General features: G+C 32.9%; 1 protein-coding gene across 1 annotated transcript in view; it reads right to left on the minus strand.

Moving 5' to 3' along the window:
* Positions 1 to 24,610, minus strand: part of LOC128547113 (uncharacterized) — a 111,167-nt gene that overhangs the window by 44,686 nt on the left and 41,871 nt on the right. Inside the window, exons 20-45 of the mRNA XM_053518840.1 lie at positions 21,624 to 21,739; positions 20,663 to 20,842; positions 19,968 to 20,014; positions 19,512 to 19,552; positions 19,172 to 19,278; positions 15,054 to 15,173; positions 14,552 to 14,680; positions 14,046 to 14,101; positions 13,286 to 13,396; positions 12,425 to 12,538; positions 12,040 to 12,068; positions 11,552 to 11,646; positions 10,787 to 10,948; positions 10,586 to 10,629; positions 10,018 to 10,043; positions 9,257 to 9,375; positions 8,807 to 8,986; positions 8,516 to 8,577; positions 7,840 to 7,956; positions 4,891 to 4,928; positions 4,502 to 4,599; positions 3,840 to 3,998; positions 2,050 to 2,090; positions 1,023 to 1,048; positions 626 to 750; positions 279 to 431 (exon numbers count right to left, since the gene is read on the minus strand). Of these exons, the coding sequence (XP_053374815.1) occupies positions 279 to 431; positions 626 to 750; positions 1,023 to 1,048; positions 2,050 to 2,090; positions 3,840 to 3,998; positions 4,502 to 4,599; positions 4,891 to 4,928; positions 7,840 to 7,956; positions 8,516 to 8,577; positions 8,807 to 8,986; positions 9,257 to 9,375; positions 10,018 to 10,043; positions 10,586 to 10,629; positions 10,787 to 10,948; positions 11,552 to 11,646; positions 12,040 to 12,068; positions 12,425 to 12,538; positions 13,286 to 13,396; positions 14,046 to 14,101; positions 14,552 to 14,680; positions 15,054 to 15,173; positions 19,172 to 19,278; positions 19,512 to 19,552; positions 19,968 to 20,014; positions 20,663 to 20,842; positions 21,624 to 21,739 (2,495 nt within the window). The remainder of the gene's footprint in view (positions 1 to 278; positions 432 to 625; positions 751 to 1,022; positions 1,049 to 2,049; positions 2,091 to 3,839; positions 3,999 to 4,501; positions 4,600 to 4,890; positions 4,929 to 7,839; positions 7,957 to 8,515; positions 8,578 to 8,806; positions 8,987 to 9,256; positions 9,376 to 10,017; positions 10,044 to 10,585; positions 10,630 to 10,786; positions 10,949 to 11,551; positions 11,647 to 12,039; positions 12,069 to 12,424; positions 12,539 to 13,285; positions 13,397 to 14,045; positions 14,102 to 14,551; positions 14,681 to 15,053; positions 15,174 to 19,171; positions 19,279 to 19,511; positions 19,553 to 19,967; positions 20,015 to 20,662; positions 20,843 to 21,623; positions 21,740 to 24,610) is intronic.

Here is a 24,610-nt window from a genome sequence, read left to right on the forward strand (position 1 = left end):
AACAAAGCGTTTTATGAATTGAACAAACGTGGTATGAAATACTTGCCAGATTGTTTTACTATATCATAGAAATAAGAAAGCTTTGGCAAATAAATAGAAATGAAATATACTTAAAAGTAAATTATTTGATAACTCAATGTTATTATAAAATATGTATATACAGTAATAATAATAATAATAATAAAAATAATAATAGTGAATAATAATAAGAATAAAAACAATAATGATAATAATAACAATAACATGCTTGACGTGAATAGGAATCGTAAGTTTGTTACCCTGGTAATGCTACTTGAAGACAAAGTTTATGATCGCCGTCGGCTAATGGAGGGACATACGATATGTCAGCAGTACAGTCCGTGGCTTGTATCTTGCCATCAAAGATATGAACACCTTCAACTGGACTGGGGCTTGTTTCAGTTAAAGTTGGGCTGAAATTTCGTTACAACAAATTTTCAAGATCGAAAATGCAAATATTTTTGTTAAAGTTTTCCTTAAAAACCAAACACAAACAGAAAAATATACGTTCCTCTACACATACTAAGCTTTAATGTTTTATTTGATATTAGATATAAGATACACTAGACTTTGTGTTTATCATTTTATAATTAGTAAATATATTTACCATCTGCCAACAAATGAGAACATATCTCCCTTAGTAAAATGCATATCGAAGTGGCAAGACTTTTTGACTTCACATAAAACGGTTGAATCAGTTTCAATTGTTGGTTGAAGAAAATATGGTTTTGTCTGCAAAATTAAACGACATAAACGTATATTATTTAAAGAACATAATTTTATATATACTTATGATTTCAAATTTCTTTGTTTAAATCATGTATCGCTCATGTTCTGAAAAGGTTAAATATACACTTGTATGAAAAGTAAAAGCGTGGATGCAACGTTTCATAATTTTCTATGTGCCATTAAAGCTATTGAGCACTACTGCAAAGATATATATAATCTTAAACAAGATATGCATTCCAAGTTTAACGTATATGTAAAAGTGAAATCTGTATTACCTTGTCAGTCTTGTCGACAGTTTCATCTGTAATACAAATTGAAAATTACACAATATACAAATAAAGTATTATAAATTTATTGAATGGATGAACGGTCAATAGTCAAATATGAAGCCCGCACTATGGACTGGCGAATTATACAAGATGTCATGTAACAATAGTTTTGATACGAGTATGCTTGGGGTAATTTTTATGTAAATAACAGGGTAGAAACAGTAGAAAATGCTCCTTATGATTTCAGTACTGACACAGTAATCATTTTAACTGAGCAGTGAAAGGAGTTTCTCTCACAACAATTAATTAATTTATCAACAATAATGGTGCACAGTAATGAAAATGCTGTGTCTTTCAGCTAAATAATGCACAAGAAAACGATGAAACGCACTCTCCTAGACGCTGTAAGAGTAGAAAGGGCGTTGAACGACCACTTTGGCAGTACTGCCGCCTGAAATTATAGGCGAGGGTGTTGTGCTGCAGGATGACTTCAGAAACTGTAAATCACTAAGCATGTTTCTTTCTGCTGCAGAATACATAGCTTGAGCTTGGGTTTCGTTTAGTGGCAAGACTGCGATTCAATATTATCAACAATCTTTCTAATCTGAATTCCGATTTATATAGAAAAACAACCTTATGTCAAATAGTACCTAGACTATATCCACGCGGTTTTGCAAGAGTCGGTGTTGAATCAAGCCGCTGCATTAATCAATTTATCTTAACTATTGCAACAAACTTACATGTTTAATTCAAACCTCCCGATTATAGAAGAGGTCTATAAAGGCCCATAACTGCTATGACATTGATTTAAAGAACAGATGGAGGAAACTCAACTAATAAACTATAGCCAAAACGCTGACAATTTTGTCTAAGAATAACATAACGATTTATCTCCTACGGATTTCAAATACTGAACATACATGTAATTGTTCATATTTTTCCGTTTAAATATCAGGTAAACAACTCTCGTAGCAGGAACTATTGGTGATCTTTAACAAGACCGTAACTTTCCACGGCAATCATAGCTACTTACTTATCACTTCAACCTTGACACAGAACTCGTCGTCAGTCAGGCTGTAAAGTAGAAGTATGATTTCATTAAGGATGACTACCCGTAATAGGCCTCAATTTCACGAAAAGCGTACATACAAGTTGATAATATAAGCTTTGAAAATGTCAAACGATAGAAATAAGGTGCATATTGACAAGCTATATAGTGACAAAAGTTCTGAAAATTTTTTTTAGATTCCCTTTCCTGATAAATTTTGTTTTTTTCATGAGTTATTTCCACTGAAAACTAGAAAAAAAATATTTTCTCCTTTTTCTTACGGGGAATTTTAGATTTCTTTTGGATATTTGTACATTTATTTGAATCGAAACTCAAGCTCAGATTATCATAATCAAAGAAATTGTATATTTCCCATAGGCATCAATGTTTAACTTCAATTCCGATTGTCCCCCCCCCCCCCCCCCCACCCAAACATGATAACATTAGAAAAATCTCTCGGTGAAACGTTTCTAATTTTGAATGTCTTTTAAACGACCAAATTACATTTAAATATTGCCATCCAGTTACAAGATATGAAATATGGCTATTACACCAAGTTATCTTTAGCTCATATATACCGGTGACTTTAAAATCAGAATTCCACACAACGTACTAGTATTTCATAGCTTCGGTCTTACAAGACATGTTCGTCAAACAAAAAAAAAAGAAGACCCGACAAGAGAATCAGAACAACTATTTGCTGTCGAAGATATCAATGACGGGTCGGTTAACTTTATTCATTTAATCTGTATTGATATCGACATGTATTTCAACATAAATGGTACAATATTTGTATTAAAAATGCAAAATTATATGCACAGTAGTGGCTATATAATGCTAATAGGTGAGTGTAGCAAAAATAGAAAGGAGAGCTTTAGCGAAGTTTTACTCAAGAGAATACTAACCTAATATTGTTATTTACTGTACAAGGCATTTCTTAGACTTCTAATAGCGTTTTGTTCTGTCTATCTAAATTAAGCCCTACACGAACAAAATGATCCGTGCACAGACATAATGTCATGACGTTTTCAATCTGACTAAAGTTCTCGATAGATCTGATAACAGTCCTTTCAAATTTATCTTTCTGTATAATCGGATCTCCAATATTGCTATTTTTATTTCCAACAATCATTTTTATTTGAACCAATCAGACGACTGTTTCAACAAATGTTTGGCTAAAAGGGACCGGACCAACAGTTTGGCTGATTTTTTTCTTTATAATAAAACTTTCGGTATATTATGGACATATAAACATGAAATTTTGTTTCTAGACTATCTGACGAAGTGTTAAATCAAGAAAAAATCACGCCTAAGTCGGGATTCAAACCCGGGCCGCCGCAACTGCATCTTGACCAATACACCACAGAGGAACACGTACTTATCAATGGTTAAATATAAATCTTTGTTATTAAAGCACTTTACCTCCGGTACACTTGCAAACGCTTTTCAATTTTGAAAACAATTAATTTTCATGTGTTTTTCTATAGTTTCTTATTAGAATTATAAACCCGTACGTGATAATCACATACCAAAATCTGGAGTCCCAGGTTAAATTTGAATATTTTTAACTTCTACTCTCACTTTCGAAATATTGAAAGCAGGGCTCTGATTGGCGAACGTGAGTCTCAATAGCCTGTACTTAGATCCAGTGCGTAACATTAATAGATGATTTTAATCTGATTATGACATTTTAAAATCAAATAACAATAAAGAGGAATGGTCGCTAAAATGCATTTCAATATCCACGATGATTTAATGTAAAATGCATAATCTACCTGTTTAGACTTGCTTGCAAACACAATTGAAAATCACCAGCGGCGTTAGGATGAACAAGTGCATAACCTTGAAACTCTGTGCTGGAACTACCAAGTGCTTCCCACTTTGGCGTCTCGGCAACAAGGCGTGGGTCGTTAAATCCAAGAGAAACAGATGGCCTGAATTTAATTTACGTTTTTTTTGTTTTAATATTCAGGCATTTATTTGTTAGTGCGCTACCCAAACATTATAATCAATTTCCACCCGTTCTTAGATAGGTGGTACTTAGATAAGTTGTGTTTATGCAGTTAGTTGTAAGTTAACAAGATATTTCTCGTTTCATTCATGAATTGTAAAGTAAAGGTAGAAAATAACTATTAACTATTTGTTTACTGTAATTTCATAACATATCATAAAAAACCAATGTGGCATGTTTTTTGCATGGTGCAATATTTTAAGAACATACTTCTCTGTTTAAAGGTAAGCTAAATGTCTCTTTCAAATTTCAACTTAATCACCCCTTTGTCAAACAATTTAAGTCCTCTAACTCTGATTCATGTGGTGAAGGTTTCCAGTTACTTGCGAGGAACAGGTAAATTCTAGTAAAGAATCCGAACACTGGTTATCTGCCCGTTGTTACATTACCGAAAAGAACGAACCAAAACAAAAAAAACAAACTTACGTTATGCCTGATTTTGAAATTATTTGGAACGGTATAGAACAAGACTGATTTACAACACATTTTATCTCCGTCGGAACTGCGAAATCTCCGATTAACGTCTGAAAGTAAGATTTTTAACCGTGTTAAATAATATGTTCTTATATATACTAATATTCTTGAGTTATTTTATATCCTACAGTCATAAATATTGGAATTAAATTGTTTGTTATAAAAAGAACCTCGTCATAGTATCTTTAATGCGTCTTTAATGCGTTTGTTAAATACTTACTGTAAAACGCCATATTATACAAATAAAAGACAATGTTGCAGTTACATTATGCATGTTAAGCACGTTTGATCGTTTATTTTATCTGTATATACTACATTAGTGGATAATAATGTATGAATACCTGTTTCTGTGCACTAGTAATTGGACTGTTAACTTCAGCTGAAACAAAATACAACATTTTCAGGCATAGGATTCTTCCATCAAGATAACAAGAAAAAGTAAGTTTCAAAGCTATATGCCTTTTAATGATAGCAGAGCTCCAGATAAGCTTTTGATGCAATCTGGTATTTACCCATTTCTTTTTGTCTGAATTGGGTATTGGAAATCTGAATTGGTTAAAAATAATTCATTTCTGAGCATTTTCTGAAGTATTTGCTAAAACCATGCAATTGGGTACTTCACCAATCCCGCACAAACAATTGAGTATTTTTTTTTTAACAGTTAACATGGTATATATATCATTAACCAGCATGACTAAGTATATAAAAATGTACTTGTAATGAACTGATGAAATTTGATTAAATAATACAGCATCACCTTTCTTAAATTGCTTTTTACATGCCTGGAATTAATGCAAACATGTGTATTTTAATTCATAGTACCAAGGATATATTTTCTCCCATCAATTAATGTACTCTGAGATACTTTTGTTCCATACTGTTGTTCTTTTTTTCCACTTTTAATGCAGTCACAAAGAGATAACTATCATTGTCTCAGGGGTGATCGCAGAAGCACGTGAGATGAAAATATTTTATCACACTGACTATATAATATTATATTGAACACTGACCAGTGATGATATGCATTTACCACAAACGAAGCGATAGCCGTGCATGTGGCTTACATTACGTAATACCACAGCCGACACATTCTATACAGTTTGTTTTTGTACAAAAATCTCAGACAGATACGTCAAGTTACCCTTAAAGCTAGTCTATTAAATTTAGTGTACAATAAATTCCCAATTGTAGTTTTATTGTAGAATAGTCCAACTAATTGTATGTGAGCCACGATATTGTGATAATTTTTGCATCTATAGGTCAATATCTTTCCTCCATGTACCACATAGAAAGTACTTTTCCTGTGTTGAGCCTTCCATGACGAAATTTAAATCGCAATCCAACTATTAAAAAACAAAAATATTAGTGAAATTTTAAGATACCTGGAAAGAATATCCACATTTTTTCCTTCCATTCAACTGATGTTTATATGAATATACGGCAAAACACGAATTTGGCACTGTTTCAAATAACACACCCTTCAGTTTACACAAATTTAACATGGCTCCAATTCATGTCCTGTGATCGATAACGACCAACAGCACTGTCAGCGTGTACTGAGTGTAATGGCGGACGTGTAAATACAGCGAGGTAGCCAAACTGAGACACATAGTGTTTACGCTTTATTAACATGTTTTACTGTTATGTTTAAACCATAAAATTATTCAGTTTTATTTTGTTTTACGATTTTATCCTGTAAATATATTGCCTGATCGTGTTTTAAATTAACCTAAATGTAATTTCACCACAGAAAAGGTCGTTACTGGTTTTGACATAAAGAGAGGGATTATGACCTATCACGAAAATACCTCAGAATCACTTTTGATGTCAAATTATTCGGACTAATATCATAGAATAACAAGTACGTGTTTTCAGTTCTTGAAGGCCTATGCCCGAGTGCATAAGAACAAAAACCTCGCATTATTCTACGACAAATCATACTTGGGGAACTTGTTATTTTGATCCTGCCTTTCTGGCAAGACTATGTATGAACAGTTCATTAATTTGTTTGAAAGAAAGGAGATTTCTGAATAAATGACCACTGCTACGCATAGATTTTACATCTAAAGTTTCATGGATATGTGTCATTGTTCATAATTAACATAAAAATATTTATCATGACATCAGTTTTACTTAAAGTCTTATGCTGATAATATAAAATCATCACATTCTACAGATACAGTAGAGTTCGACTGCATGATATCTGCTGAACGTACTTCTCGTTTTAAAAGTTTTGCTCGTTTTAAAAGTTTTGCAAGTTTTGCATCTCCTCCATATATAAGAAGGTTAATTTTGAATGCCATTCATGTACAAACAGGCTAGCACTCACGAACAATTTCAGGTCCAAAGTCGTCGCCATTTTGAACATCATCCAGCGGCGTGAGTAATATTCAAAACGTGTAAACCGCTTTAAATGCCTAGGTATGACTACACCAATAATCAATTAAAGTAACTTGATCTATGTTACAAGTTATAAGGCGCCAAAAAGTTTGAGAAAAATATTTGTAAGACTGTGAACAGGTTTTAAAATCCATCCCACACAATCGCTATAATTTTCGGCCATTTTGACAGAATTTTTGACAGAATCGGTCATTTTCTAATCATATGAATGACATTAATTGGCTTTGTTATAAAAGAACAACTGGACGAGAAATGATATTTGGGATCTGGTACAAGTTTTAATGTAAATAAATCAACGGAAAATGCAACTTTTGACTATTGACAAGTTTTTTAGTAAGTGCCATAAATGTCGTCAAATTTGGCAAATTCGTGCACATTGACATGGTCATACTCAATTATCCTTGGGCTGACAATATCATCGGATACAAGTATTTAAAAGACATATCTATGAATGAAATATATGCAAATTTTCACCAAAAAATAATTACAAATAAGCATGTGGGCAAGTTTTGAAAAACATATATAAACCGTGGACCTGGTCACGACCGTGTGATAATCACGCTACACCGGTATACCATGCTATAAATCTGTATCTTAATTACTGTATCTAAAATATTTTAGTGGATAGAAGCAAGCTGAAACTACCGACTATATCAGAGGTTTATGAAACCAAATATCGTTTGTGAAATACTTATTTTTCACAAAAGATATAAATCAAGCTGTTCTGTATCTTAAGAATTTTAAGAAAAAAATGTAAAAAAGGTTTTTCATGTTTACTTCATACTTTGTTGTTAAAGTAACAGTATACAGATTCGGCAACAAATATGATTAAACAATGGATATTATTCAATGTGTTTGAAAAAATAAGTGATATATGGAGGACTGTTTACCTTTTTCGCAAGTGGTGCCTGAAAATCCCTTTTGACAATAGCAGACAGGTTGTGCCGGATCATGACCATCACAAAAGCCGCCATTGTTGCACTCCAGATTCTGACAGCCTGTCTTTCCTTTGAAATGATCACTCATGTTATAAGAATGTGGCAAAAGTTATAGATACCTCTTTCGTATAAGAACAAACGTTATCAAGTATCCTTTTGATACCCTGTGTTATTAATTTTGATATGAAGAACGCCAAGCTTACCATATTTTTCAAACTTGAAATAGTTCAGTTATTAAACATAAAACAGATCCATGTTTTAATATATTTAAACACGACGAAAAGGCTGTACATATTAAAAGCATGGTACTGCTAATATCACTTCGATATTTAAAAGAAACACTATCAAAATATATATTTTGTTCATTCTTTTTTTAAGTTTTATAAAATACGTATATGTTTAAAACATTGAACACAGAAAACCTTGACAATATGAGGGATAAAAATTAACATAGATTTATAGTATCGATTAAACATGTGAATAATTTTGCAGCATTATGACCTTTAATGTTTTCCTTTGATGCTAGATATGTGAAAGTTATACAGAAAATAAACTATATCATCCAAATGAAATAAGTGTATTTGAAAGCGCCTTATGTAATTCATTAACTTCGCTTTAATGTACTCACCAACAGTGCTTTGGTCTTTTACTGTTACGTCGAAACAGCGATTCTCACCTTCAACTGATGATCTAGATTGATGTAAATGTACATTATCCACAATTCAATAAAACGAGTAGGCGAAGCAAAACAATTTCAAACAAAACATATACACGTGTATCTTTTTTAAGGGAAAAATAAAAAAATTAATGTTATAACCTCTAATAGAAAATACATATAACACTTTCTTAAAGACTTGCACATTGGCAATGCCATACCAAACTAAAACAACGATGTAACTGAAGCTGAAGTGAGAAATACCCTTTTAAGCCAACGGATAAGCAGAAATGCCTCGCAGCGCTAACGTCAGCGTTCGTGTTTACCACTGAAACGTCTACTGTACAATTACCGTTACCGGGTCCCCCTGGATTACAGTTCTCACATGTAGAAAACAGATGGTAGTTAACAAAATCTGTCGGTGGATGAGGGTGAAATGTTATACTGAAACATATTTTTAAATGTTTGATAGACTTCAACTTTAAACAGTGTTGCATATTACAATAACACAATGTTATATCCAGACATTAAATTACTGATATTATCCTATGTTCTTTTAAACATTACTATGCCAAATTAAAAAAAAAACTGTCATTGTCGGATGTTACTTCTGTATTAAAACTCAGAACCTATACTCAATAGCATTATATAACATATTCTTCTAGAATTATAGATAGGAAAGAATGCATTTCAATTGTAAATACGAAATCATACCATTCGTTTTCATTTCCGGTACCAGGCGTCACGTGATAAAGCACGTGACATGGTTGGTCAGCCAGACACTCAACCTCAGTATTGGTAGGCATACTCGGTTCAATAAAGTGGGGGCGATCCTGTTAAAAATTGTACAGAGAAATATTCATTCTGTAAGCAGAAATACAACAACTTAGGAATTAACGGTATATTTTCATAATAATCTACAATTATGAGTTCTAGGAAAAGTAACAATCTCATGCTTGTTTGCAATGCCTGTTAGGCCTAACACATAGCACCCCAAAATATACAAAATTATGTTTAACAAACGGTATTTAATTTGGATAGATACAGAAAGCCACTTTCCGTCATTACTGATAGAGGAAAAAAGCCCATATGCAAATTTCATATTTTTTTCAGTCATGTTTGGCATTCAGTTAGACCCGTAGGTCTTTTTCAAGACAACTGGATGATTCCGTCATGTGAAATTATTCTTAAAAAATGAGAATTAATATCTACATTTTATTTAGTTTTAGATCCTCGAGTCTTGGATCCAATGTTATAAACCTGAGTAACGAGACAGGTGTCATAATGTAACATTATTGTTACAAAATTTCACAAATTGTGCAGCTAGATTCTTTTTATAACTATGACTTTTTTGAATGTTTGGTACTGCAAAACAAACGGAAGCACAGCAACACAAGTCCTCTGCTTTGCAACCGAAAAAACACCGATTATAGTTTTCTATAAATTAACTATACAACAGAAAAAGTTAATTTTACCTTGAATCCGTATATAGAAATTACGTCTGAAAAATAAAACGGACATGATTCATAGTAACATCGTATCAAGATCGCTGGTTGGATATTCTTTCACTACAAACAACTGAAGACAGATATATCATTGACATATATAGTCTAATACTATTAGTCAATTTTAACATATCTGCAGTCATTTGTACTCCATATAAACGTTGTACAAAGGCGGGATGACGGACACCTTAACTTTCAAACAGAGTATCTAACAATTACATTACAGGTATGGACCTTTCAGTACAAAAACTTAAACTGGAAGAGAAAGCCTTGAAAGAATATTGAACTCAATAAGCATGTTCAACTTTAGTGCAAGTGCAAGAAAACATGTTTCTAAACTGTAAATGTCGGTACGATTCAGACATAATTATTTCCTGAATTAATGATTCTGTGATGATTGGTGTTCGTGAGGAAGAATAACACTAGAACTGCTCCATGCAAGGCTATATTTATGTTATCATTAATTTACATTTTAATTCTCATTCTAGTCAACGTTTTCTAATTCCCAACCTTTTAACGCATAGCCAAAAATGCTTACCAGATACAACGTTGACCTTGAAGCAAAGTTCGTCTTTGTTTACCCTGGAAAAAAAATACATGTAATGAAATTTTCTTCTTCTGAAGTCCGTAAAAAGCCAATTAAATGCAATTTTTTCTCGGAATAATCATGTTACTGAAAACTACTCATGGACACACAGGATTTGCATTTCAAAACTTTTAAACATGTGATAAAACCTACCCATTTACATCCTTCGTCTGAATGCACATATCCTTCTCACCTAACTCTAAGGGTTTTAATTTGATATTAGTCTGATAGAAGTTTTGTACTGGTGATCTATCCACTGTCTCTATTTCATCCAGTAAAAGTGAAGAATCAACATATCCCGGAGACACTGTCGGTCTAAAACAGAAACAAGTTTCTTGGGTTCCGAAGACATGGAATCAACATTGTGAGACGAGGCAATCGGGTTACTCCATTGTTAGACAGATTAATGCTTAAGCAAAGTAAAAACTGCTTGTCTTGTCCTACCACCATAACTATTAAAACAAATGTTACTATGTATTAAATTTTACTTTTCATTTTGCTGGAATAATACTTATTTCATAACTTCAACAATGAATATATGGATAAAACTTTGATATTTCCTTTGAGTTTTTATACTACATTAAAACAATAGTCTACTTTAATAAAAAGTTAAACACATCCCATCGTTTATACATTTGGGTATGTATCAAAAAGGCTTGACACAAAGAAAACTGTCGTAGAAATGATGTAACTTATCAATATTAGAAAACCTCTTATTCGAAGGAAAAAATGTTAATCGAAAATATCTTATTTGAAAAGTTATACCTAAACCTTTCTATGCTTGATACAATATATGATTTTTCGCTTTTAATATAGGGTTGTCATGACAAGTTCGCCCCCCCCCCCACCCACCCCCACCCCGGTAACTTGCCATCTCTTCACTAGCTAATATTTTCGTATAATATTAATAGTACTTACACTTGAGCAGACTGTCCTGTAAGGAGCAAGGCAATGCTACATTTCTGACGGATAACACAAGAGAACACAGACGGTTTTGCTGTGTCTGTGAATTCCTGTAATCAACAGTTTTAATTTCAATATCTATAATTTGTCTATTCTGACACATTCAATGACAGTTAGACCATTTTTTATCACATAAAACATTCACACAAGGTACACAGATAAGAAATTTAGTTTAACGGTCATTTGTAAATACAGCTATATACTTTGTTTTAATTGTCAAAATGCCATAATGCATTCAATCTTTATTCTGTAATATATATCCTAATTTTATTATAGTACTGGTATAGTAACCTATGGTTTGAAACTGATTTCCTCTTATATCATTTTTCCAGTCAAAAGCCTGGTATCTTTAAGACATGATCCTGTTTGAAATTCCGATGAACAATTGTTAGCCACCACAACCTTCCATTGTGAAAATTAGATATAATTTAAGACTAACTTACAGCGGATAATTTGTTCAAGCTTGAAGGATCTGGAAACAAAATATTCATTAAAATGCTGTAATCATTCTTCACATAACCAAAGTGTTCTCCATGTTTAGAACATTATCATATTTTCACAATTCGCACACCTTCTAAAAATAAGCAAATTATTTTTTTCTACGGATACTATTTGTATCAGATCAAAACAAGAAAGTTAAGTGTCGGTGAAATCCACAAAAAAGGACATAAAATGAGTTTGTTACACTGTTTTTTTAAGTAATATTCAGATTGAATGGTGGCGACTTACGTTAATTGAATAAGCAAAGTCACGAAAATGACGCCAATGCTAAGTACTTTTTATGTAAAGCGAAAAAAGAACATTAACAGGTCACCATAACAGCTGTACCTTTATTGCAAGTTTGGCCGGAATATCCTGCCTTACAGATGCATGTATCCACTCCATTATTTGTTTGACAATAGGCTCCGTTTTGGCAATGGTTGTCTGCCGGCTGGCAGGGTCCTGGATAAAAAGAAGTGTTTATCTCAAATGCTACAAATGATATTTTTTCAAGAAGTTCGCTTAAAATGAAATGATAACTACTGCAAAAACAAACACAACATATAAGTCACATGATGCACTGTATCATTCGCATGTCTGTAAGGAAGCTCGGAGACATATATGTTGTGACTCATTAACCCTTAGCCTAATGGCTACAAGTGATTCTGCATTTGCGACCAGTGCAGACCAATGATCAGCCTGGTCTGCACTGTTTGCCATTCAGTCAATTTCTTTTTGGTAAGCACCCCTTTTAACAGTTATTAGTACGGTTTAAATTGAAAGATGGATAAGTTTATTAAAGAAATTTAACAAGGTAAGGGTTAATTACTACTAAAAGACATTTACATGTCGCACAAAAAGAATACATAGTTGAAATTTACACAAAATACACAGTCAAAATAAAATGGTATCAAAGCAAGACCTGTAGAATACATACATTTATTCATAAGATCGAAACGAAATTATATGATTATTGATATGTGTTATTTTTCTATAAATACAATGATAACCGGTTACATGCAGGGCAGAAACAGCTTAAAGCATCTTTGAGAAACACGACTACTTTGAATACGTAAAACATTTTACATAATAATCTGTATAGTAAACTTCGTATATATTAAAGATAAAGAAGTATCCTCTTTTGCTTTATTCTGGTAATGATTATTACTTGTTTAAAATGTGAACTGTATATCAAGTTTAACTTTATACCTTTCTCGCACTTATCACCATTGTAATTCTCAGCACAGATGCATTTAAAGTTGTTATGACTCATGTGAAAGCAGTGGCCATTGTTCAAACATGGTGAACTGGAACAAGGATCTGTATAACAAGTGTGCAAAAATATGCATTTTATTAATAAAAAATTGAGTAAAAAATAAGAGAAATAACAATAACATTATCCGTAGGAAGTTCCCGTGTTAGATGTTCAAATAAAGCATAATTAACTCGAGACGCAAAACACAACTAACGAGAACAAATTAACACATTTCATGAATAGCTGAAAACACTTTTATGAATAGCTGAAAAACACGTGTATAAATAGCGGAAATATACACTGTTCAAATAGCGGAAATACACACTTCATGAATAACAGAAAGACAAATTTCATAAACAGTGGAAACACATTTCGAAAATAGCTGAAAAAACTTTGTATATATAGCGGAAATACACTTTTCATAATAGCAATATGACACACTTCATAAATAGTGGAAATAGCGGAAATACACTCTTTATAAAAAGCAAAATGACACACTTCATAAACAGTAGAAAACACTTTTCATGAAAAGCTGAAAAATGCATTTAAATAAAAGTTTGAAATTATTCGAAAGCATGTAATGCTCTACATTGTGTTTGTACCAGAAACACGGCTGACCGTCTTGATTATGTTAAATGACTTTCTTACAAATTTGATAGAAGAAAAGGACAAAGATAGCTGGACAAGCTACAAGATTGGATGTTATTGCATTACCTGATGTTGAATCATATACGCCTACTTTGTAACAGACTTGCTGATAGTCAGTATTTCTGAAATAAAAACGAACGACAATAATATTGTCGATGTTTTCTACCTTTGCATTTGTCAATGGTTAATTTCACGCTATATACCCTGATTATACAGTTCTTGTTCATGGATTTTATTTACATTTGTTTCTTTTTGTTCTTCTGTTGCTCAACCCAGATTGATTAAATGATGTACTTTTGTTTTATGTTGTCTCGTTCTGTCGCAGAACGTAAGGACAGATTGAGAAATTCTGTGCAACGAATAGAAACAGATATTGATAACACCATAAAACTATCGTTTCTGATGTTGTGATACTTTGTCTACAGGAAGACATGAAAAAATAACAGCACAATATGGTTCTTTAATCATAGCGGAGGCACCCGAACGGTACAATGAAGCTCGCAATATTAAGCAGTTTTTGCTTATGTATGTTAAAGCAGGAAAATAGCAATAGGATGTGATAATACGCATACGCCGACTGAAAACATATATCCTTCTCCCCAGCACTTGCAAATGTGAACGATGCTTCAGTAACACAGGAAGGTCCACGTGGATGTGCCTTGAATACTGTCACATCAGCAGCAGAAGAAATCACGTCTTTACTGAAATCAAAACAAACAGCATTCACACAGAAAGTTTTGATATAACGACTACCTAGAAACATGTTCTAAATCCCGACACACCAGTCAAAAATGACCAATTCAGCAATAAATATTCATCTGTGAGAGCAGAAATTGTTTGTATTCGCAGGATTAATAACAAATATCGATATATTAAACAAACTGGTATGTTTGTTAATATGGTAAAATTGATAACGGGTTGCATCATGTAATTTGTGTTGATGTCATTCCGCCAGCCATTGCTTTACGTCCAAATTTCACTAATTTGATTTTACACGATTGTTTAACTGGACAACCGTGTATGCAACTGAATTAACAAACATCATACATGTAATATATAATACTTTGTATTTACCAACACGGGTCGGCTGTTTTTGCACTACTGTCAGGGTCATATTGATCGTTGTCTTTATCATCTTTATCACATCCTGTGAAACTTCCGGAAGTACTAGTGGATGATGGTACGCAGGTAGGCCTTAAAAGAATTTATATAAGTCAGTTTATCACCAGTGCTTGGAACAATTTTAAATCAATTTTTGTCTCTACTTTAGATACCATTGCTCCCCTTAAATCTGTTCGCATAAAACAAAGAACTGAAGAATGGGTTGACTCTGAAGTTCTAGAATGTATTAAGGCTAGGGATAAGGCTTTTTATAATTTCAAAAATGTCAAATCTGAAGAAAACTTTAATCTTTTCAAGTCCTCGAGAAACAAGGCTAAAACTGTTATTATGAATGCAAAAAAGAACTTCTTTAAATCTTCTCTTGAAAACAATAAAAATGACTCTAAGTCTTTATGGAAAAGCCTAAAAGATCTAGGTTTACCAAGTAAGAATAATCAGTGCTCAAGTAATATTGGTCTGACCATTGATGGTAACATATGTTTTGATAAACTCAAGGTGGCAGAAAAATTTAACTCATTTTACACCTCTGTTGCAGATAAACTTGTAAGCAAATAACCAAACTGTGTTAATAATTTTGGTATGAATTTTGTTTTTATTTTTTTTTTCTTCTAAATGTGTAAAGCCTGATAGTTTTTTATTTTCAATTGTTTCTGAAAATAAGGTTTTGAAGTACCTAAACAATCTTTGTCCAAATAAGGCGACAGGTTTAGACGGGATTCCCTCACGTTTTGTTAAAGACTCGGCCTCTATTATTGCTGGTCCACTTTCACATGTTATAAACTTGTCAATAATACAAGGTACTGTCTCTGATGAACTTAAGTCTGCTCGTGTAGTGCCTTTGTACAAAAACAATGATAAGACGGATGTTGGGAATTATCGTCCAGTTTCTATCCTTAGTCTTGTATCTAAGATCTTTGAGCGAGTCATTTATGATAAGATAGAACAGTACCTTGTTCAAAATAGTCTTTTGTATAAATATCAGTCAGGTTTTAGACATGGTTTTTCAACTGATACATGCCTTATTCACCTCACAGACTATATTCGTTTTCAGATGGATAAAGGTCATCTTGTGGGTATGGTTCTTTTAGATCTCCAAAAGGCGTTTGATACCGTCAACCACTCCATTCTTTTAATGAAACTAAGAGCATTGGGTCTCACAGAGTCCTCTATCAGATGGTTTTCTTCGTATTTGTCTGATAGACGCCAATTGGTTGAAATATCATGTACTTTGTCTTCTTCTCTTCTGCCAATATAACATGTGGTGTGCCCCAGGGATCTATATTAGGTCCTCTGCTTTTTCTTATTTATGTAAATGACATGTCAGCTGTTGTAAAAAACAAGCTGCTTCTCTATGCTGATGACTCAGCAATTCTTGTGTCTGCCAAAAACAGGTGTGATATTGAAAATCTCTTAAGTCAGGATCTGAATATTGTCAGTCAATGGCTTGTATGTAATAAACTATCTCTTCACCTTGGTAAGACAGAATCTATTTTATTTGGGTCAGTGCAAAGGTTAAAAAAAACATGGAAATCTTGATATAAATTGTAATGGTCAAACCATTGAATCCAAATCTCCAGTTAAATATCTTGGTGCAACCATTGATCAAAGTTTGTCATTTGAGTCAATGGCTAGGTCTGTTATTAAGAAATCCAATGCTCGGTTAAAATTCCTCTATCGTAAAAGTGAATTTCTCACTTTGCACACAAAAATGCTCTTAGTTACATCACTTGTACAATGTCATTTCGACTATGCCTCTTCGACTTGGTTTAATAGTTTAACACAGGAATTAAAACACAAGTTAAGGTCACACAAAATAAACTTATACGTTTTGTGTTGAATTTAAATCCCATGTAACACATTGGAATTGAGCATTTTTCACGTCTTAACTGGTTACCAATTTCAAGTAGAGTTAATCAAATAACTGTCTGTCATGTTTATAAAATCAATTCTAATTTTGCTCCTTCATATTTAAGTGAACACTTTACCCCTATCAATACTGTTCATGATTATCCCACAAGGTTCAGAGCAAAGGTAAATGCCTCCCTTGATGGTACAGGTTTTTCAATGTCAGATAGTAAGAGATATGCTCTCCCAGTGGTCAAAGATTTTGGGGAAAAACATTTGCTTATAATGGTTGTTGTTTATGGAACAGTCTGCCACAAAATATTAGGGATGCCACCACCATGTATTCATTTAAATGTAAGGTTAAGGAACATTTTTAAGCTTAATATGACTTTTAGTTAGATTGCATTATAGATAGATTTTTGCACTCTGTTTTTTACTAGTCAATCATTTTTTATACTAGTCAATCATTTTAAGCATAGGATTTTTATACAAACTTATCTTAAGGCATTTGTTGTGATTATTTTTTTACTGTGATAAATTATTCTTCCTATGTCATACAATACTATATCTTAAGGACCACAATGGAAATAAGTGTTTATTTTAACTCTTTTTTGTGTTATCCTTAATATATAATGTTGATTGACATGGCTATATTAATTCATACATGTTTGTTTATTGTTTGATTGTATGTTTTAGTTATAAGTCGCCATGTAAATTGTACATTTTATGTTGAAATAAATCTATCTATCCACCTGTGATTTAAAATTCAATATATTGCAGGTAAAATTTATACATACACGTAAGATTCTTATCTTATTCGTTTTGTTTGTATAATTTTCTTCTTTTTTTTCTGTGTGTTTTTGTTGGTGTAACTATTACTGTAAATAATTCTATTAAGTTAACGAATACTGATCTTTATCTATCTTATATTTTGAATTTTAAAAAAAATAATACATTGAACAAAAGCCGCACATTGTTATAAAATACGCCAGTCACAGAAAATGACTTTTGACTTTTAAAATAATTACAGAGCACACTTGTTAATTTTCTTTCAATTTCGAAAAATCCAAGTACGACAACTCCTTAGAAACAAAGAGTATTCACCTGGTTATCGAAACTGGCTATAAACATTTTGATTAATATCTGCTCAACGCTCAACTTGCTTTAGTTATTAAGTGGAAACAGTTTATTTAGTAATTCTAAGTAATTCAAAGGCAATAATTCGATATTGACAAATAATAATAATATAAATATTGGCATATTTTCTAAATGTTTAGTTATTCAAGTGCCATAACTCCAGATCCACTGGGAAAATCAAGTTGGTTATCAAGCATAGCAAAGATAAAATACTCAAAAACATTGTGACCACGTTTGGTGAACAGTGACTAAGAACATTTCAAATAAGAGAGCGAAAACGTTACTGGACGCAGGAAGATCTAATACGGGGAGTAATCCATATCAGTCAATACATTTATCTGTATTATCCTGTCTCCATGCCTGTAAATATTAATCAGCCGTTAGCGATCGATATTGTGTTCATAGGACATTGGGTCTGAAACTGAATGGTTTCCATTCAGTCTTATCACAAGCTTAAATTACAAGATAATTAGTCTCCCTGTATGTTGTACCTAAAGAGCGCAATAAATCACATAATGATCTGCTGATGTGCCTGATAAAACTATTAAAGCTAGCTGGGTAGAAGAATTAGAGTGGAAAACGTTACTGGACGCAGGAAGGTCTAATACGGAGAGTAGACACTCCATATCAGTCAATACATTTATCTGTATTATCCTGTCTCCACGCCTGTAAATATTAATCAGCCGTTAGCGATCGATATTGTGTTCATAGGACATTGGGTCTGAAACTGAATGGCTTCCATTCAGTCTTATCACAAGCTTAAATTACAAGATAATTAGTCTCCCTGTATGTTGTACCTAAAGAGCGTAATAAATCACACAATGATCTGCTGATGTGCCAGATAAAACTATTAAAGCTAGCTGGGTACAAGAATTAGAGTGGAAAACGTTACTGGACGCAGGAAGGTCTAAAACGTATTAGTCGTTCCTGCTTGACACAACCCACCAACCCTTCCACTTCGTGACCACATAATCCGTCCCACTTTCACGGGCGTATAAAAATAAATTATTACACCAATAGTTAACAGTCATTTCAGAAACTAAATATTGATTTAATTCATTAAAAAGCTGAATTAAAATCGTACAAACCGGCTAGATGCGATAGATGTGTACAATAAAACATGGCATTTCTCTCCGCTCTTGCATAATATTCTGCTTTGGTCTTTCAAAGTTGGCTGAACAAATTTTATCCTTGCCTGAAATGTTTTGTTCAAGTCAACAGGTTGACTTCAAGACATATCCACTAGAATATATCTTTCTACAGTATGAACTTGAACATATAACATAAAATCTTTCATTCGAAATAACAAACATCATTTGTTTAATTGATATACACACACGATATTTTCTTTCTTCATCGAAATTATCTAAATTCTTTAGAACTGATTACATTCTTTTCATTAAAGAATAAGAGATAAAATGTACTTACATTTCTTTGTAAATATGCCAATGTTTTGGTGTCACTTTCAGCTAAATGAGAAAAGGCAAAGATAAAATTAAATGAACATTATTTTTATCATTCCGTTTCAATTGTTATTGATAGCTTATCAAAACTCTTACCACCAGTGTTACTTTTATACTTTTATACTTTTCCATAACTGTATATTATACGTTCTGAACTCGTATACTGTTCGGTATTACTTTGTTATTAAAAGAAAACATAAACAGATAAAGAGTTATCTACGAGGTAACATAAATACATAAATATGAGAATCAAGGCTGTCAAAATTAGAATAAAAAGCAAATGTGAAACCCTAAATGAATATGTATGAAAGAATGACAAAAATTAGGTCAAATTCAGAGAAAAATATAGTTATTTGACTAATACTCTGGACAGTGACTCTGACGCAATGTCTGTGTCATAGAACATGCGATATTCACTTACGATTCGGCATAAAGCTGAGCTCATAACATGCCTTTGATGTTGAGGCCCTGAAATGATAAATGTACAGCAATTACTTTCATACTATATCTTTTTATTACATGTGAAAAGTGGTTATGCGAGTCAATAATAAGGGGGGTGTCCTTAAAGGATTCAAGAAATGACGGTTAGGGACTCTCGCATTGATTTTAAGATAAACCACTGTAAAAGAAATGGCCTATCTTTTCTTCATATATATATATATATATCACCGGTACCAGAGCAGACAGAAAATGCCAGTAGTGAAAGTGGTATATACCATAAAATGGCAGGTGTGCACTATAAGGCTTATGCTGGGTTAGCTATTGTATTGTCCCAATTTTACCAACTAATCATTTTAGTGTATTTAGAATAAAAAACACAAGTGGCCCAACCCGACATAAACGAAAATGTTGCAGGCTCGGCTTGATTGAGCCTGTTGAAGCCTGTTGAAGCTTTTTAATCTCAGTTAAACATATATTTAAAAACTATTGTCTAAACTTAACCAAATATGTTAAATTATGTGCATGCTGCTACATCATCTAATAAACTTTTATTACATAGTAAACACCAGTCTTGGCATTCTGAATGTCAACGTTGCATTTTTATCAATATGTTTCAAAACTGAAGCTCGGACATAGACACAATGTGATTTTAAAATTAACGTTTTGCAAACTTACCCAGCTGATGCTTGGACACATATATAATGTGATTTTGTACTGTTAAAGTTTCCACTTATTGTTACATCTGTCGAATACATTGTAGAAATTCCGGGAAGAACGGACAACTTCGCTACTAGTCCGGCATTTACGTTGCTTTGTAACTCACGTGTGGTTTCAATAGTTATTTTCGGCTTTGATCTGAAGTGTAAAAATAAAAATTTTATTTGCTTATATCTATACAGCCTTGAATTGTTAGTATATTTAGAAAGTACGTTAAGCAACACATTGTTGGAAAACTCTTGAATCTCCTAACAGATAAAACACACAATGTTGACATCTGTCTTCAAATTAATTCTATGCCTTTATATGTACAATTATTGAGGGCTACAAAAAGAATTCAACCACACAAACATATCGTAAAATTACATCAAATCATTCACTACAAATCATATTACAAGGTCTTGAGTTACTGAAAGCATTTTAATGGAAATCTTATTATGGATAAATCAATTGCCTTCACTTCCATAACATTTGTACATGTCGAAAGGTAGTGAAAAAGTTCTACACGTTGAGCTTTATTTACCTGTTCATGAATGTTTTTGGCTTGCAAAAAAGAATATATCTCAAGATAGATAATAATTATCAACAATTTCAACAGTAAACTCAAATCTTCTTGATGGTCTCTCCCTTTGCTCAGAAATATATATCAACATCGGATGAAGTCTTACGCTTATCAAACGTTTGACTTTATACTCTGAATGTTTGCAAACTTTCTTGTTTTTATCGGACGGTTTATCCCAGAATTAACTTTTATGTTTGCATGGCACAAAATGTCGAAAATCGTTTGATACATGTATTACGTTAATTATAATCACTTATGAAATTCATGTCTTGTGCAATTTATCAATTCTAATTTAAATAAAAGCAAACATTTAAGGGTATTAGAAAATAGTTATAAAAATATAAAAACAATATTTACCCTGATTTCACTGCCAGATAAATTCGTGTTTTACATGAGGAGATTGTATCCCCTTGTGTATAACATATTATCTTACTTCCGTCATCCGATGAAGGAGAAATGATATCCACACCGGTCTGTATAAGCAAAAAATGTTATATTACATTTAGATCACTTTTGTGCAGTATCAAACGGTTTCAATTTGTTAAAATATATATATATATATATATGCTTCAGTCTCGTTTTTATTGTTCATTGCAGTGAACAATAACAAACGGCTATTTACCCTAGCTCCACCAAAAATGGTGATAAGGAAAGGAGCTGTCGGCATTTCCTTGGTGCAGCTATACCCGGTTTCAAATTGTTACAAACTGATAAGTACAATTTACATTTTGTTTTACTAGTATATTTCAATTGATAGAGCTTGTTTAAAAAACATGAGCATGTAGTGCCGTGTAACTACAGGTTAAAAGTAATTGTGTTAAAATTTCATGTAAACTGAGGTGTTGAGAGCTTATTATTAGAAGTAAAGAAATCTCACTGAAAAGAAATATGCCGGTATATTTTTGCAAGTGGTGGCGCTGTCGCATCAGTCGGGAAGCTAAACAATATTGGTGGCGCTTTGGCGTAGGGTTGTTAAATGAGTGACTAGAAATTAGTAGTTTTATTCGTGAGAGATATATATGGTATGTTCCCACGGACTATCATTAACCTTTTCATTCTCATGTCTTAAAGTAATTTTAGAATTAAAAAAGCACGTGTACGTATAATTAGTGAACGATAAAGTTTCGATTCACACACCGTGGCCGAGTGGTTAAGGTCGCTGACTTCAAATCACTTGCCCCTCATCGATGTGGGTTCAAGCCTCACTCGGGGCGTTGAATTCTTCTTGTGAGGAAGCCATCCAGCTGGCTTACGGAAGGTCGGTGGTTCTACCTAGGTGCCTGCTCGTGATGAAATAATGCACGGAGGGGCACCTGGGGTCTTCCTCCACCATTAAAGCTGGAAAGTCGCCATATCACCTATCATGTGTCGGTGTGACGTTAAATAAAAAAATTAAAAAAAACAAAAAAATATATATACTCTAGTACCGCTAAGTTCTGCATACTCTGATTATCCATTGCAGATAGAGATTTTCAAGTGAGCCTCTCCTTACAACTAAAGGTTGAAACACCATTTTGTTAAACCTTTTTCACCAAAAGGAATAGTTCCAGTAAATACAGGTACACCGTGAGAGGCAAGTTCAATAACAACAAATCAGACTCCATAAAAATATCGCCATACAAAAGTGCTAAATTTGTTAATCGATCAAAAGATGTGTTATAAAAAGTGGTCACCTTCAAAACAGTACAACTTTGACTAATTATTCACTGTCAAATCAAAACACACTTTGATATTAAGATATGAGGCTTTGAAATGTTACTGCATTCATTTCAAGCACATGAAAACTCTGTCATTAATCAGGCAGATAAATCGACTAATTCCTTTATTTTGAGCAAAAAGAAATTCGAGGAGAAATCCATTTCCTAAGTATAAGAATATTTTCTTGAAATATCTAATGTTGAAAAAGTAGCTAACCCGATCACACACAAACATTAAAGAAAATGCGAAACAAATGTAGTCCGTATAATTACTCTTGATAATGTTGCATGTATGCTGTTTGTCGATGTTATAAAATGATTTTATGCCGATGACATCTAACAGGCTAGACACATTATAAATATAGGAAATGTAATTTTGCGAACACTATTGTTTTTGAGATGATTTGCTATGCCCTGTTTAGTCTATTTTGTTTTCCTTTCTTTGAAATGTAATGTTCATATGAGAAAGAATGTTCAGATCTCAAACAATAAAACAGCAAAAGGCAAACCATACGTGACAGCACTACCACTTCTGTATAGTGCCATCACTAATGCGATTTCACCACCTGAAAAATATGTTCAAATTCTTTTATTTATTAAATCAAATGTTTGCTTTTATAGGCATCATATATATGAAGACGAATTGCACGCGGCCTAATAATGTCTATATGATATGTCACTGTATCGAAATGTAGTTGGAATATACACGTATATCAAAATACTCGAGCATCCGTACCAGGAGAAAAGCTCTTAACGCCGCAATTAGCATAATATTTTAGAACAATTACAGTTAACCTGTAGTAAAAGTGTTTATTCTAGTCGGCACTACATTGTTCGATTTTCAAAATGTCTCATAAAAATTAAAATATAAGACAAAATGTATTTTCTTACGATTCCAAACCGGTGATAGCTGCACCACAGACATGCCGACAGCTCCTTTCCTCATCACCACATTTTGATAGTGGCGCTAGGGTAAAGAATTTCCCGAAGCACAGAGTCCAGCATACACAGTCAAGTGTCAAACATTGCAAAGTAAACACTGTACTGGACAAATGCAACAAACGGTGGCTTCAAAATCCTAACAACAAGTACATTTTAAATACATATAATATACCAACTAGAGGGCAAAGATGGCCCTTTATCGCTCACCTTAGTTAAGTTGCTTGCTTGAACAAATTTCTTTGCTAAAGCTTCAAAAACAAGAAAGTAGGTCAGTAGGTCATATTCATGGCCAATGAAAGTCAGTTTAAAGATTGGTGTGCAAAACTGTACATGTCATCAAATTTCAAGGCTGTATCTTAAAAAATAAGAAAGTAGGTCAGTCGGTCAAGGTCACAGTCGGGTGACCCCAAATCACTTGGGGTGATCAGGTAAATATTTTTTAACAGTCTAGGAAATATGATCTGATAATTTTTGAAGTATTTTTTCTATATAATTCATATATCAAGCAACTCCTGGGGCGGGGTCCCTTTTCACCCCAGGGGCATAATTTGAACAATCTTGTTAGAGATCAACTACGCAATTATACATACAAAATATCAAAAGCATAGGCCTTGAACTTTCAGGCAAGAAATTTATTTAATTGTTTTCCTATATACCTCTATGTAAAACTTGGGACCCACAGTGCAGGGCTACATACTAAATATG

The sequence above is a fragment of the Mercenaria mercenaria genome, chromosome 1, assembly GCF_021730395.1.
Source record: "Mercenaria mercenaria strain notata chromosome 1, MADL_Memer_1, whole genome shotgun sequence".
In the NCBI taxonomy this organism is placed as follows: domain Eukaryota; kingdom Metazoa; phylum Mollusca; class Bivalvia; order Venerida; family Veneridae; genus Mercenaria; species Mercenaria mercenaria.